Below are 13,933 nucleotides of genomic sequence, written 5' to 3'. Positions count from 1 at the left end.
GTTTCTGAAAAAAAAAAAAAGAATTATACAGCCGGTTCTTCTATTAAAAAAAAAAAAAAATTATATAGGCGGTCCACTAGTTACTTTTGTAAAAGGAATTTTTATAATCAATTAAAAAAAATTATTTGGGAAACAATTGATTGGGATTTATGGTATTTTTGCTCAAGAGACTTGTAACTCAATTGACACCTCATGATATTTTCAAATTTGGTTACTTTGACAACAATGGAAATATAATCAAACCAAACAGTGAAAAACATATTTAAGAACATATACACTGAATAATTAACAAAATTGTGTACTTAGCTAATTAGCTTAGTGGAAATAATTAAATATCTATCAATTCACTAAAGAAAAATAGTTGTATTCTTATCTATATATATTAATTATAACAATTTACATTTTTTTTTTCAATGAGGTGTAATACAATAAAAAATAATTCTCAAAATATTATAACATATAATGAGTATTATATGAGCAATAGAAATAATTTATTATTAAAAATTTCTTAATGAACTTATAACATATGTGTGCATCACGAGAATAGTAGTGAAAATCTGATAATCGGATGGTTACAACGTGTGCTAAAACCTGCATATGAAGTGTTTCTGACATATTCTTAAAAAAAAAAAAAACGTTTTCTGGCTTTGAGATTTGGCAATCTATCTATAGTATTGTGATTAATATTCTAACTCCATTAAATTAAATTATCACTGCACAGAAATCAGAATAATTAAATATACAACACCAAATAATAATATTTAACTATGAAAGCTGTTTGCCACCTTCCCTATATTATTCTAATGAGCTCAAAGACTTTGACAGACAAGAAGCTATGGCATTCTAATACTTAACAAGGCCTAAGAAAACAAGAACATTCTCTCTCTCTCTCTCTCTCTCTCAGAGTGAGTTTTTGTGTTTGTGTGCGTGCGAATTGTAGAAAAACTCCGGTGAAGAATCTAAGGATGTTATCAGAAACAAGGCCTCCTGTACCACCTTTGCAATTCCGTAGGCACTCAAGTAGTCATGAAAGCAAGAATTTAAACTCACTGTCTAGCAGCCTGTTACCAGCTTTTGGAACAGTCGTGGATGAAGGATACTTGCAGCTCAAGAAATATGTTATTGCTCCCTACGATCGTAGATACAGGTGATTTTGCCTTCTTCTGTTTTTTTTTTATTTTCTTTCAGTACCCCAAGAAGTTTCTCTTCTTTGGTGCAAATTAAAAAAATAAAAATAAAAAAGAAGAAGAATAAAGTGCATAAGATTAGGATGGTGTTTTCATTTTCAAATTTCAATGTCTTTTTTTTTTTGGATGAAAGACGATTTCAATAAAAACTAAGAAAATACAAGCGGGGCAGGACACAGCCTGTTCATATTGAGTTTCATCCACCCAACAGGAGGTTTTTCCCATCTAATCCTTTTAACACATCTTCGCCTCATCAATCTAGGAGAAGCTATACAGTGCATGAATTCAGCTATTTGGTTCAGTACTTCAATGTGAAGCTGCTGGTTCAGACTTTTCCTTTGAAAAAAGAAGTTGTTCTTGCTCTTCCAAATATTCCAAACGGCGAACGGGAACAAGATTTCCCACGGTGGATTCATAGTAACTGATGTGCTTTTTTTATTTCCATTCCTGCTAAGCCAAGCCAGCAGCTCGCTACTCCAAAACACTCGGTCAACTTCTGGTCTTTCCAAACGGTTCCACACCGCTTTAGCCCAAGGACAGTCACGAAGTGCATGTAAAATTGATTCCTCAGCTTCTTGACAGATAGGACACAGCTTCTACACACACCTCTCCTCATCAGGCAGCTCCTAACCCCAATACTATTGTGAGCACACATCAAAAGAAAAGTTTTAATTCTTGGAAGGGTGTTTGCTTTCCATATCCAGCTAGCACTGAATTTTGAACTCTCTTCGTGCCCCATCGCAATCCTATAGGCACTTTTCAGGTTGAAAGTACCTTGAGAGGAGTCAGCCCATGTAATTTTATCACAACCTCTACTTGTCATCGCAATAGGAGTGGCTTTTATCAACATTTTGATGTCCAAAGGAAGCTCAACCGAAAGTCCATTCCAATCCCAGCCCGTGTCTTTCATGAAGTCCTTGACTTCCTACTTATTTGCTTCCCGAGACAGAGGACCTTGAATTAGACTTCGAAGGGGGCCCTTGTTCAACCAGCTACTATACCACAAACTCAACTTACTTTCCCTTCCAACTGACCACCTACTGCCCTTATCAAATGTGCCCATTCATTTCTTCATTGCTGCCCAGACTGAAGAGCAAGGAAGGCTAATGGGGTTTGTAGCAAATTTCAATGTCTGTAGTCTAGTAATGGTTCTTTCTTGAATTCTTGTGTATATTATTGAGTTTTGTGGAAGGGAGGAGAAAACTCCAGTCTAGAATTATTTGCATCGTGTTTGTTATCTTGAAAACAAAGACTTTGTCGCGTAGTGTTGAAAAAGAGACAGAGAAAGACAGATTTCCAGTACAAGTTCCCTATAATGTGGTGGGCGGTGTTAGACTTGCTTAAACTAAGAATAACCTCGGAAATTTAAAGCCAGTATAAAAAGGTTTCTAGGTAATAATAATCCTTTAAGGAAATTACTTTGTAGAGTTAAAACAGCCAAGACTTCAGAGTCCAGTAACGATGCCTTCTGTTTTGTTGGATCTAGTTTATGTAATGTATAAGGGAAAAACAAAGAAACTGATGATAACTGGTGTTGGAATAGAAAAGAAAGATCAAAGAGTGACAGAGAAGAAGAAATTACAGAAACTGTAATAGTATTGACTTGTTTAAACTATAAAATAAAGAGTGCGCATTGAATATGACATATATATTAGTAGTATTATACAACTATACAAGTATAGACTCTATATCATCATCAATAAGTCCATGGGCACAGAAAATTTCTTGACACCTCTTTTTTGTGTGTGTTGTGTTGGGTAAATGAGGCGAGTTACAATTTTAGGTGAGAGTGGGTGTGAAAACTTCTGTGAAATTTTGGGTAGTTGTAGCAGAACTGGTATATAGATAATAGATGTAATAAATACCAAGTAATGCAATGCAAGTATGCAACTATAGAAAAACCAACAGTACACAAGCTATTCAAAATTGGGGCCTTACTATTCTAACAACCAGAAACCTGCATACTCTCTTGGAAAGCTTAATCAGATGCACGTGCAATTCTACCAGCAAGAACTTGTGCAAAGGATGAACTCTAGTCTCAAACCCAAGACCTCACAAGAAGTGACACACTTTATCGTGAACGTGGCAGTATTAGAATGTATCAATGGAATGAGATCCACATATTATGAAAGGGAGGATACATATTTTAAATGTATAAGATACTTTCTCAACTTAGTAGAGTTTTGAGTTCCATTTTACCACACAGTTTTTTGACAAAAAACTACATAAATTAATGGACCATTAACTTCCAAGCCAACCCAAGTTCCAACTCAACTCATGTTCAGTCACTTAATTTAGTCATAATTTTGTAAATGGATAATTTAATTGATTGTAGTGTGATATCATATCATGCAGGTGGTGGCAGACATTTTTGGTGGTGTTAGTCATATACTCTGCATGGGCATCACCTTTTGAGCTAGCTTTCAGAAAAGTCGCAACCGGCTCACTCATGCCCGTGGACTTAGTCGTAGATGCTTTCTTTGCCATTGATATAGTCATAAATTTCTTTGTGGCTTACTTGGATAAGTCAACCTATCTCCTTGTAGATGATCACAAGAAGATCGCCCTAAGGTACCCTGCTACTCTCCTAAGTGATTTTTGGTGTTCTGATAATTAACATAAGCTCCAATCCAAACTACTAAGAATTTATTATTAAATTTATGTATTCCTAATACAATTTTTACAACATAAACCTTAAAAATTGATGTTAATTTTTAAACATATCGAAAAAAATAATCAAGAAATTGATTTATTATGTTGATATGGCACTAATTACATTTATTATGATGCCAAATTATAAGCACTATGTAGTGAGATTGAAATGTTATTGAAACTTCAAGTCATGATTTATAAAAAGTATTGAATTTTGTCAAATAATTTTAGAAGTTCTGTATTCTTAGTAATAGTTATAAAAAAAAAAATGTTAATTCTAGCCAAACCACTCCCACATCATTTTTTTTTTTTTAATGATAAAAAAGTAAATAATAAAGAAAAAAAGAGAACAGCCCTAAATTATCTCAAACTTTTAAATCTAGACTATTTAGCACTCAAGAAGAAAGAGAGGAGATAGAGATAGGCCCATCCCAATTACAAAAGACAGACAATCAGGCCATATTATGAAACAAAAAATTTACATTCTGAAGAACAAAAATGAAATCCCATGTCATTATTAGTACATGCAAATGAGTAAACTAACTAGAATCAATTTGATCTCAATGTGCAAATGAGTAAACTAACTAAAATCAAATTGACCTTTTCATTGAGGGCAGCCAAACAAGCCCACAGCAAATAGCTAACAAGATAATTATTTCCACTTATTAGTTTTTTTTTTTGGTAGTACACTTCTTATTAGTTAGTTACTTTACAAGATTTGTTTCCTCTTGATCAGATACGTCAGAAAATTATGGCTCCCCATGGACATAGCCTCAACCCTGCCCTTTCCGTTACTATACAGAATCTTCACCGGCAGAATGCATTATGGTGAGATCTTTGGCTTCCTCAACATGCTTCGCCTCTGGCGACTTCGGCGTGTCAGTGAACTCTTCACGAGGTAACATTACTCTCTTACTGTTTCCATGGACACAAATTCACAAGCTCTATTAATAAAACATCAAGCAGCAAGAGCAACTTTTTATCTGATAAAGCACTATATCTTTTTCCAGGCTAGAAAAAGATACACGTTTCAGCTACTTTTGGACAAGATACTGTAAGCTGATATGTGTAAGCATTCGTTTTAAACTATTGCTCCCATCTTTTTTCTTATATTATGCATACTTCACTGAAAGGAAAAATCTTCTTAACACTTCATTAAGAAATTTAAATAATTTATCACAGGTAACACTATTTGCAGTTCACTCTGCTGGGTGCTTCTATTACTGGCTTGCCATCCATCATCAATCATCAAAGAATACATGGATTGGAACAGAGGTCCAGGATTTTGAACAAAAAAGCATCTGGGTGGGCTACACCTATTCCATGTACTGGTCCCTTGTCACCCTCAGCACAGTTGGCTATGGAGACCTTCATGCAGTGAATACAGCGGAGAAGATTTTTAATATGTTTTACATGCTATTCAACATAGGCCTCACAGCTTATCTGATTGGCAATATGACAAATCTCATCGTCCACAGTGCTGCCCGAACGTTTGCCATGGTAGAGTCTACCCTGCCCTGTTTAAAGTAGATCATTTTCTTCTTCTTCTTTTATAATTATTAATTTTATTTTAACCAATTACAGCAAATCAGCAAAGTGCACATCCAAACACGTCTACTAACTTTAACCAGAAATGAAAATGAATTTATAACTTGCATTCACTAGACCAAAAGAATTGATAACAACTTTTAGAAGCACTGATCATACATGTCTGTCCATATGAATATCAAATCATTATAAACTGCTTCTAAAAGCAATAACCTAAACATGCACACACCTCAGACTATTCCCATGGAAATAAGCCAAACAGTTTAAGCAAAACTCTTACCACATCTTGTTTTGTAAAATTGACTGGAATGCTCAATTCCCCAAATAGTGCCACCCCATATATGCATTTTGATCTAAGCAAAACAAACTATTTGACATATTTTAAACTTATACTGTTGCTTCACAGAGAGATGCCATCAATGAGATATTGCAATATGCAAGCAAGAGTAGACTCCCAGAAATTCTGAGAGAGCAAATGCTGGCACACATGCAACTAAAATTCAAGACAGCGGAGCTAAAGCAGGAAGAAGTGCTAGGGGACCTGCCCAAGGCAATAAGATCCAGCATTGCCCAGCATCTTTTCCGCAGAACTGTTGAAAATGTGTACCTATTCAATGGAGTCTCAGACGACCTCATTATACAGTTGGTAATATTTTTTTGGAGTTTATTGTTCCATGTTGTTTAATAATATTATTAATAATACATTTAGAAGTAATTATAGTCTTACTGAAAATGACTTATCAATAGGAAAAGACAGGTTGTAAATCAAAGATGTTAGCACGAATACTACATAACATTGAAGCTTGGTTATGACCATACCATATGTCCACAGCATCTTATAGTAAAATCATAGAATTGGAAGTACTGCCATCATCGATACAAAATTGCAGTACTATGTAGAAAAAGTAATCTTTACTTCTTCAAAGTTGTTATTTCAGCAGTATCTGATATCTTTTCTTCTCACAGGTGTCAGAGATGAAAGCAGAATATTTTCCACCTAAAGTGGATATTATCTTACAAAATGAAATACCAACAGATTTCTACATCTTAGTATCAGGAGCAGTGGTATATCATCTCTCTCTCTCTCTCTCTCTCTCTCGTTTTCTTGCATTCTCATTCTATGCAATCTCATATACAAAACCCAAATTGTATCTGAAACTGCAGGACATGCTGACATACAAGAATGGAATGGAGCAGGTATGCTTGAGCAACTCTACATTAAATAAAATCCCAATTTACTACTCACACTGATATTCCTACTTCTATTTAACTAATCCAGTCCAGAAGATAGTGGAGAGGTAAGAGTATTGAAACTGACTTGGAAAATAAATAGTTGTACTTCTATAATAAGTTTTCAAGTGGAAAAAAATTGTCAGCAGATGACACCTCCTACCCCTTGTTAGAACAAGGTGATGGTGGAGGTTGTGGGTTCACAACCAAGTAGAAAGAAGACAACGTTTAAGAAATTAACATAAATCAGTGAAAAATGGAAGACAATGGCTGTGTAACACCAAAGTACTTAACCCAACTTATTTATCCACCATAAAGCAAAAGTATTAGTATTAGTAGTTAGTACTGAAAAAGATGGCAATAACACTACAATCACAATGTGGGAACTCTAAATTTGTAAACTTTAATGCATTGGTGGTGGTGAATATAGATACTCCTGCATAGTTTAGGCCTATGATTCAATACCATCATTGCAGTCCAACATACATAGCTTAGAGAACAAGAATTGTATTAAAAAAGAAAGACAACCAAGAGGGTAACAGATTCACAGTTTAATATGTGTAGATGTAGAGCAAGACAAAAGTAATTTTCCTGGAAATTCTACCACCTGTACATTCTAATCATTACATATAGCAGTAATTTCATTCATATGACATCATAGTGAACCAAAGAATATTTAGAAAAGTAAAGAGGAAGTCACATGTTTACTTTGCACAAACCAAGAATTTTGGAAATCATCACCATGAGATCTGTTCTGCACTTGAAGCAAAGGGTGAATCAAAACTTGCAAAACATAGCTTTTAACAGACTGCTGATAGCTCAGACTGTATCTACAAGAAGATGTATCCAGCAAAAATAGAATGAAAGTCCATACTTTCTCTACAAAACAGACTGATTTTTCTCTTCTATACACTTCCAACAACAACCTGCAATGGAAAATTAACAAAAGGCTCAATAATTAACTGTGCATTATTTCCATAACTTGCAGAAGAGTTTCATCTCAAATATCAACATTGTACACGCATAAGATTGGCATAAAAAAATATATAATTTACATATAGCAGTAATACAAATACAGCAGTGAGTTCCCTAATGATCATCCCCATCCCCCCCAGAAAAAAGAAAAGAAAAGCCTGCCCTCCCCTCATCTCATAAATAAAGAAGGAAAAGATGTTGCAGGGGAGATTCTGCCATGCCTATTGCAAGACATAACACATTTTTTATGTTATTTACCAAACTCATACGAGTTTTTCAGTTTTTGTCAATACTAGGATCGGCAGACATGGCAGGAGACATTGGGGTAATTTTCAACATCCCACAACCGTTTACAGTGCGAACGAGGAGGCTATCTCAGGTCATTAGAATCAGTCATCATGATTTCAAGCAATTGGTGCAGCCACATAATGAAGATGGAAAGAAAATTATCTCCAACTTCATTCAGGTTTGGAAAATTGTGATCTCTTCTATTCTTAGCTTTAATCTGACTTACAATTTTATGAAGAAATTAAAAGAGATTAAACATCACAAATGAAGTTATAATAAAAGTTACTTCTCACTGGAAAATACCCACATTGGGCCTAATGAAGTTGAAACAACTTTTAAACAAGCACATGTAATGCTACTTTGATTTTGACACAGCACAAGAACCATCGTGGTTTGATAAGAAAATAAAGCAAGACCTTCTTCCTGTATGGATATTATGAGCTGGAAAAATATCATTTTCAACCATGACATTTTGTATTCAAAACATAACCAGTAGCTGGAAAATTTATTGTTTCTTTCCTTCTTGAGATTTTTATAACTCACTCTGATATCATATGTATTTGTTTATACTGATACTTTCACTCAGAATTTGGGGGGTTTGAAAAAAGAGGTGCTACAGGAAATACCATATCTAACAGAATTGCTGGGTGACATGACAACAGAGGTATATATCTTCACCTTTCAGGTAGAAATTGATAATTTCCTAGGAATATATCTTGCCTAGGATCTAAGATTACAAAGATCCAAAAACTTCCAAGTAAAATAGTGGAGGAAAAGCCCTTGTGGTTCTTGTCCAATTAAAAAGAGAACTGAGAAATAAAGATTTCAATTCAATCACTGTGAGCACGAAGTCCAATAATTTTTCTCCATTCAAATACACCACATGAGCTAGAGTGGAATGGTATTCCAAAAAATGCTACCCCAATACATCCTAAAACGATTTTTCCAATACAATATGATAGGTTGATATTTTGTTTGAAATATGTAATATAGTTGGAATACGATCAAGATATTTAATACATGCCCATATGCATATGAACTACTACTCATCTTGTCCAATACAGATAAGCCCACATGATCACTTTTCTACATACATACACACATGTCAGCAAACATTGGATAATGATTTGAGTGAATTATTTATGTACGTATAGAGAGTCAAATATCAAGAGATATATATCTCTTCTTCTAGTATAACACAATGGCATTTCCAGTCATGTAAGAAAACTTTTATGGCACACAGACACAGTATGTGTACAATGAGATCCTAGATATTCACAAAAATGTCATCTTCTGATCTTCTTCTCATTCATATGACAAATATTTCCCGAAATGTCCAATCATTTACCTGACCTTATCATAAATTTAAGGAATGCAAGTTCTCAAATAGTAGCTAATGATAATCCCAGCATGTTCTTTGCAGCATACAGCACCAAATGAGCGCAATGAAAATCGTGAACAATTGAGTAATCAAGAAAATCAAAATGCATTAGGTAACTTGAAGCTCATTCCTGTTTTTGGTGGTGGTGGGGGGATGTGACCATATGGTACCCTATGAACCCCACAAAGTTTCAATCCAATATGGTTATAGATTTTTCTTAAATAAATGGTAATATAAGAACATCTAGCAATTTGTCAACTTTAGTATGATTTGAGCTATTTTTTTCAGGAGCACAAGAAACTTCTAAAACAGTATCAAGCACATTTCCTATAAGGGTGATAGTCCATGGACATCCTCCAAATGAAAATGCAATGAAAGACGACATGATGGGAAAGCTTATAAATCTGCCTGAATCAGTAGAAGATCTTTTCAGATTAGCAGGTATTACCATGATTGAGATGCATACATCCAAAAATTCCATATATTGGTAAGTTATGCATGCCGGCGGCGTTTGAACCCATGCCCATACCTTCCACCCTCACTTGTGAGAAGAGGAAGTGCTGTCGGAGCCATAACTCATTGGCATGCATACCTCCAAAAGATGCTCAAATCCTAGTATTTTTTTTCCCAGAATAGTTCTGGAAGACATGCTAAAGGACTACTAAAGGACTTAACCATTACTAGATAATATCAAATATCTCTAACAAAAAGAACACAAATCCAAATTACACCTTAAATGTTTCACCAAAAAACTAGAGGAATTGCCACACAAAATTAAATTAATGAGATCTTGAGAGTCTATTATGGAAGGCCTACTGATTTACTGATTTAACATGTGGCCGAATTATTTAGACAGCAAGAGTTATTACACTGATACAAGTTACTCATAAAATGAGAGTACTAATCATTCCCAACAAAATTTAACTTTTCAACCCTTGCTCTATGTCAATTTATTGATGCAATTTTTGTATGTATAAATGAGGGAGGAATCCCCATAATGATGTAATACATTGAAACTGTCTCAAATTCTGCCAATGCAGAGAAAAAATTTGGCAAAAGGGGAAGTACAATTCTCATGGCTGATGGATCAGAAGTGGAAGAATTAAGTGCTTTAAGAGAGAATGATCACTTGTTTATCTTTTGAAGACCAAGATGATATTTAACAAAATGTCAATGCAGATAATCCTTTGCTATGGGCAAGTGATGATTTCAACCATCTTCCAAGTATTTTTGCACATGATAGAGTCATAATAGATAACAAGGGGAAAAATGGACGTTAAGCATGAAATGTGGTGAGAATAACCTCTTATGTATAAACACGTGTCATGGAACTCATGGTATTTATGAAAATCATATATTCCGTTAAGGCACAAAGGGCTACCAGTATAAAAATAGCAGAACTTACAGTTTCTAATCTCTGTTGTCAAGCATGCCTAAGACAGTGTAAGCAGCTTTCTGAAATCGCTGCTTCTCTTCCTCCAAAATTCTCTTCCTCTCAAGAGCGGAATCTTTGCACTTCTCTATCTCTTCCATTATTCCTGCAGAGTTTTGATCAACTTCACTGTACGGAGTTTGTCAAGGAAAAAACAAGTAGAGATGACAAATTGTCAGCAGATAGTTATTAACAAAAAGGAATAGTATACTAGTATAGAAATAACATATCCAATCCTTCATTGAGCAAACTGTTTTCTGGGTAACCAAAAGGGCAAAGATATAGCGTGTGTGTGTGCGTGAGAGAGACTACAGAATGGTCAGATATTAACAACAAATGACCAAACAAGACCTGGAGAAGAAGAAGAAGCTTTGGGTTTGTTTTGCATGCAATATAGGAGACCATAAAAGATGTTATACATAATTAGCAAATAAGAAGCAAAGGAAGTGAGGTGGGAAAATACAAAATGTGATAAAATTATACCTGTAGAAACTATATAAATAAACTTTTTTTGTGTTGTGTCAACATTAGCATAGTCATTGTCAAAGACAACCAAAACTGTGATAACAGATGCAAAAGTAACCTCAGACATAGTAGCTGTGTTCGGAAAAAGAATACTACAAAGAATATAACATAAAAGTTTTTGATTTACACGGAAGAGGAACAACAGCAGCAACAATGTGATGGACAAAGAATATGAAAGTAGTGATAAGTAAAGTGAGTAATTGGCTCGAAAAAGTGTGCATTGTAGTGACAAGAAGCAGTATTTCTAAAATTTTATAGTACTAATTATGAACTCACTTAATCATTTTAAGCATGTTCTCCATTGCCCCTTGGAGTTGTTGTGACAAATCTGCATTTGTTAAAAGAAACACGAGGTATTAAGAAAATTCTAGGAATCTTATATTGTCATTAAAATGAGAGCAAATTGACGATGTGACTTAGAGGTTTGATTAATTCCAAACTATTATAATACGTTTCGTCATTTATCATATAAACTAGTGTAAATTCCATTCATTGAGAAAGAGAATCTTCAATAATTGTGACATGATCAACTATTTCTCAAACAACAATAGCCTCGATTCCCTCGAATCCAACAAGGTACAACCCCTCAGGTTCAACAAATCAATAAGAATCCGATGAGTAAAATAATAGTTTGGTAAAAACGTTGTAAAAGTTAGATATACAGAAGATTATGCTTAGTTTAAATTAGTTTCAGCTTTAAAACAACACTAATTTATCAAGCATTAATGTAAAGCTGGCAGGATCTTTGATATTCTTGGCGTGATAACTCTCGTTTTCCAAATATGAACAAAATGCACATAAAATACAGGAAAAATGTGAGCCAGAGTTAGCTTCAACGAGTAAAAAAACTGTTTGGCGATTTTCAAAGCATTTTTGTTTCTTTTTCCTGAGCAGAACTGAAATTACAAAATTCGGACAATTAGAAATCGAATTCTCACAATAATCACATATTTCACAGCGATTAATCGAGTACATTACGAAAATTTTGAACAAACGTACAATAGAGATAGTTAACGTAAACAGATGCAGTGAGAATAAATTTTCTCAGATCATAGAATGTAACAAAGATGGAAAGCGAGAGAGAGAGAGAGGAGAGACTGACCGTAGACGAGAGATGAGAGCTGAGATTCAGGTTCCGGAGCAGGAAGGAGTTGAACATCGGAGTGAGATGGTGAGGCCGCCATTGCTTTGCTTTGAGAGAGAGCGATTTGGGAATTATGGGCGGGAATGGATGAGAATTTGAGAGGGAAGGACGAAGGGAAAAGTTATGGGTAAGACCGTGCGAGTGGAGTGGATGTATATCTGAAATGACAATAAATATTTTTTATACTAGTAACCTTTTTTTTTTTTTTTTTTTTTTTTGGAGAAACCTTTATAAATAATTTCACAACACAATTTCCACCGCAACATATCGTGTATTTGCTTCGCCCTGTAGGCTGTAGTCAATTTCGGCTCACTTCTGTCTGCTTATTTGGTCCTTTGGTCCAATTCGGTCCATTACAGTCCAGTTCAGTTTATTTGGGTCCACTTCAGTAAAGCTTGATCCATTTTAGTCTATTTTAGTCCAGTACGGTCCTTTCAATCTATTAGGTCCACATAGGCCTATTCAGTCTACTTCGATCCATTTGGTCCATTTTAGTTCACTTCAGTCCACTAAAATTACTTTAAAATAATAATTTTTGGAATGTGATTTTTATTAATTTAATTTTTATTTCATTAACTTATATATTTAATATATATATATATATATATATATTCTATTTTTATTTATTTGGGTGATAAGTGCTCTATATCATTATAGTAGTCTTAATAGTCATGCAGCTATTGTCTTTTTTTTTTTAATAGTTCTTATTTTATAATTAAGTTTTTCTATGGGAAAAATGCTCATACAATCCCTAAACTTTGAAGTAGTGGCCAAGACACCCACTAAACTTTTTTATTAGCCAATTTACTCCATAAACTTTACGTACTTGCCAAACTAGTACCTCCGTTAATCTACTGTTAAAAGAACTAACAGAATGATCATGTGAGACACACGTGAGCTTTAAAAAAACAAACTCAAACCCCTTAATTTGAAACCTAGTGGATTGATGCAAAGAAGAGGAGCAAGGTCTGACCGGATTGACAGAGAACATTTAAAGAACCCATTGACACTTTACAACTTGAAGGGGCTTTGAATCCCTACACGAATCCAACAACACACAGAAAACATCATAATCAGTGCAAACACCTTGACCCATATACTCCACAACTTTTTTTTTTTTTTTTTTTGCATAATAGTGGAAATTTTATTGATGAAACAAAACGTACAAGATAAATTGGAGTTCACACTTAAACCAGAGTAACCAGACACTAACTACAACACACAGGACTACACATTGACTATTACAACAAAACTAAACAAACAAAGAAGTCCTTAACCACACTAAACTACCAGTAACTAAACATTACCAAAAAAAAAAAAAAAAAACCTGGGAAAATAGGCCACAATTTCACCAAGGCCAGTTGTTAGCCTAAGCAGAAAACAACTCCTCCAACCACACTGAACGAAACCACTCAACACAGATGAATCCACTCCACAACTTGTTCAACCTTGCCTTCCTCACACAAACCCATCAAATCAACATTTGGTGGGTCACCACATAATGGGTCACTCTCATTTTTATTGTTAAGCTAATTACTCTTCATCTTTTGCACATTGGAGTGGTTCTTCTT

General features: G+C 34.5%; 2 protein-coding genes across 2 annotated transcripts; one reads left to right on the top strand and one right to left on the bottom strand.

Moving 5' to 3' along the window:
* Positions 1-792: 792 nt before the first annotated feature.
* Positions 793-10,635, top strand: LOC111998260 (potassium channel KAT3). The gene is made up of 13 exons (XM_024030368.2): positions 793-1,147; positions 3,543-3,758; positions 4,576-4,737; positions 4,850-4,907; positions 5,022-5,339; positions 5,794-6,033; positions 6,354-6,452; positions 6,552-6,584; positions 7,873-8,058; positions 8,467-8,544; positions 9,304-9,373; positions 9,550-9,702; positions 10,302-10,635. Exons 1-13 carry the CDS (start codon positions 966-968, stop codon positions 10,403-10,405), a joined length of 1,899 nt encoding a protein of 632 aa, XP_023886136.1. The 5' UTR covers positions 793-965; the 3' UTR covers positions 10,406-10,635.
* LOC111998261 (uncharacterized) lies at positions 6,998-12,541 on the bottom strand. Its single transcript, XM_024030369.2, has 4 exons — positions 12,321-12,541; positions 11,495-11,546; positions 10,667-10,822; positions 6,998-7,543 (listed from the first exon to the last, which is right to left on the bottom strand). The coding sequence occupies exons 1-3, from the start codon at positions 12,400-12,402 to the stop codon at positions 10,672-10,674; spliced, it is 285 nt and encodes a 94-aa protein (XP_023886137.1). The 5' UTR covers positions 12,403-12,541; the 3' UTR covers positions 6,998-7,543; positions 10,667-10,671.
* Positions 12,542-13,933: the final 1,392 nt, after the last annotated feature.

The sequence above is a fragment of the Quercus suber genome, unplaced genomic scaffold, assembly GCF_002906115.3.
Source record: "Quercus suber isolate HL8 unplaced genomic scaffold, Cork oak 2.0 scaffold_176, whole genome shotgun sequence".
Taxonomy (NCBI): Eukaryota; Viridiplantae; Streptophyta; class Magnoliopsida; order Fagales; family Fagaceae; genus Quercus; species Quercus suber.
The sequence above is the reverse complement of the archived record's forward strand: the minus strand, read 5'-3'. Positions and strand labels throughout refer to the sequence as shown.

Bases quoted from the DNA above. Each gene is read 5' to 3' on its own strand.
- LOC111998260 (XM_024030368.2), top strand. From the start codon at position 966: ATGTTATCAGAAACAAGGCCTCCTGTACCACCTTTGCAATTCCGTAGG. The intron at 4,908-5,021 runs GTAAGCATTCGT...AATTTATCACAG, and splicing joins GATACTGTAAGCTGATATGT to GTAACACTATTTGCAGTTCA. The intron at 6,034-6,353 runs GTAATATTTTTT...TTCTTCTCACAG, and splicing joins ACGACCTCATTATACAGTTG to GTGTCAGAGATGAAAGCAGA.
- LOC111998261 (XM_024030369.2), bottom strand. From the start codon at position 12,402: ATGGCGGCCTCACCATCTCACTCCGATGTTCAACTCCTTCCTGCTCCG. The intron at 11,547-12,320 runs GTCAGTCTCTCC...TAACAAATGCAG, and splicing joins GCTCTCATCTCTCGTCTACG to ATTTGTCACAACAACTCCAA. The intron at 10,823-11,494 runs GTGAGTTCATAA...AACTCCGTACAG, and splicing joins AACATGCTTAAAATGATTAA to TGAAGTTGATCAAAACTCTG.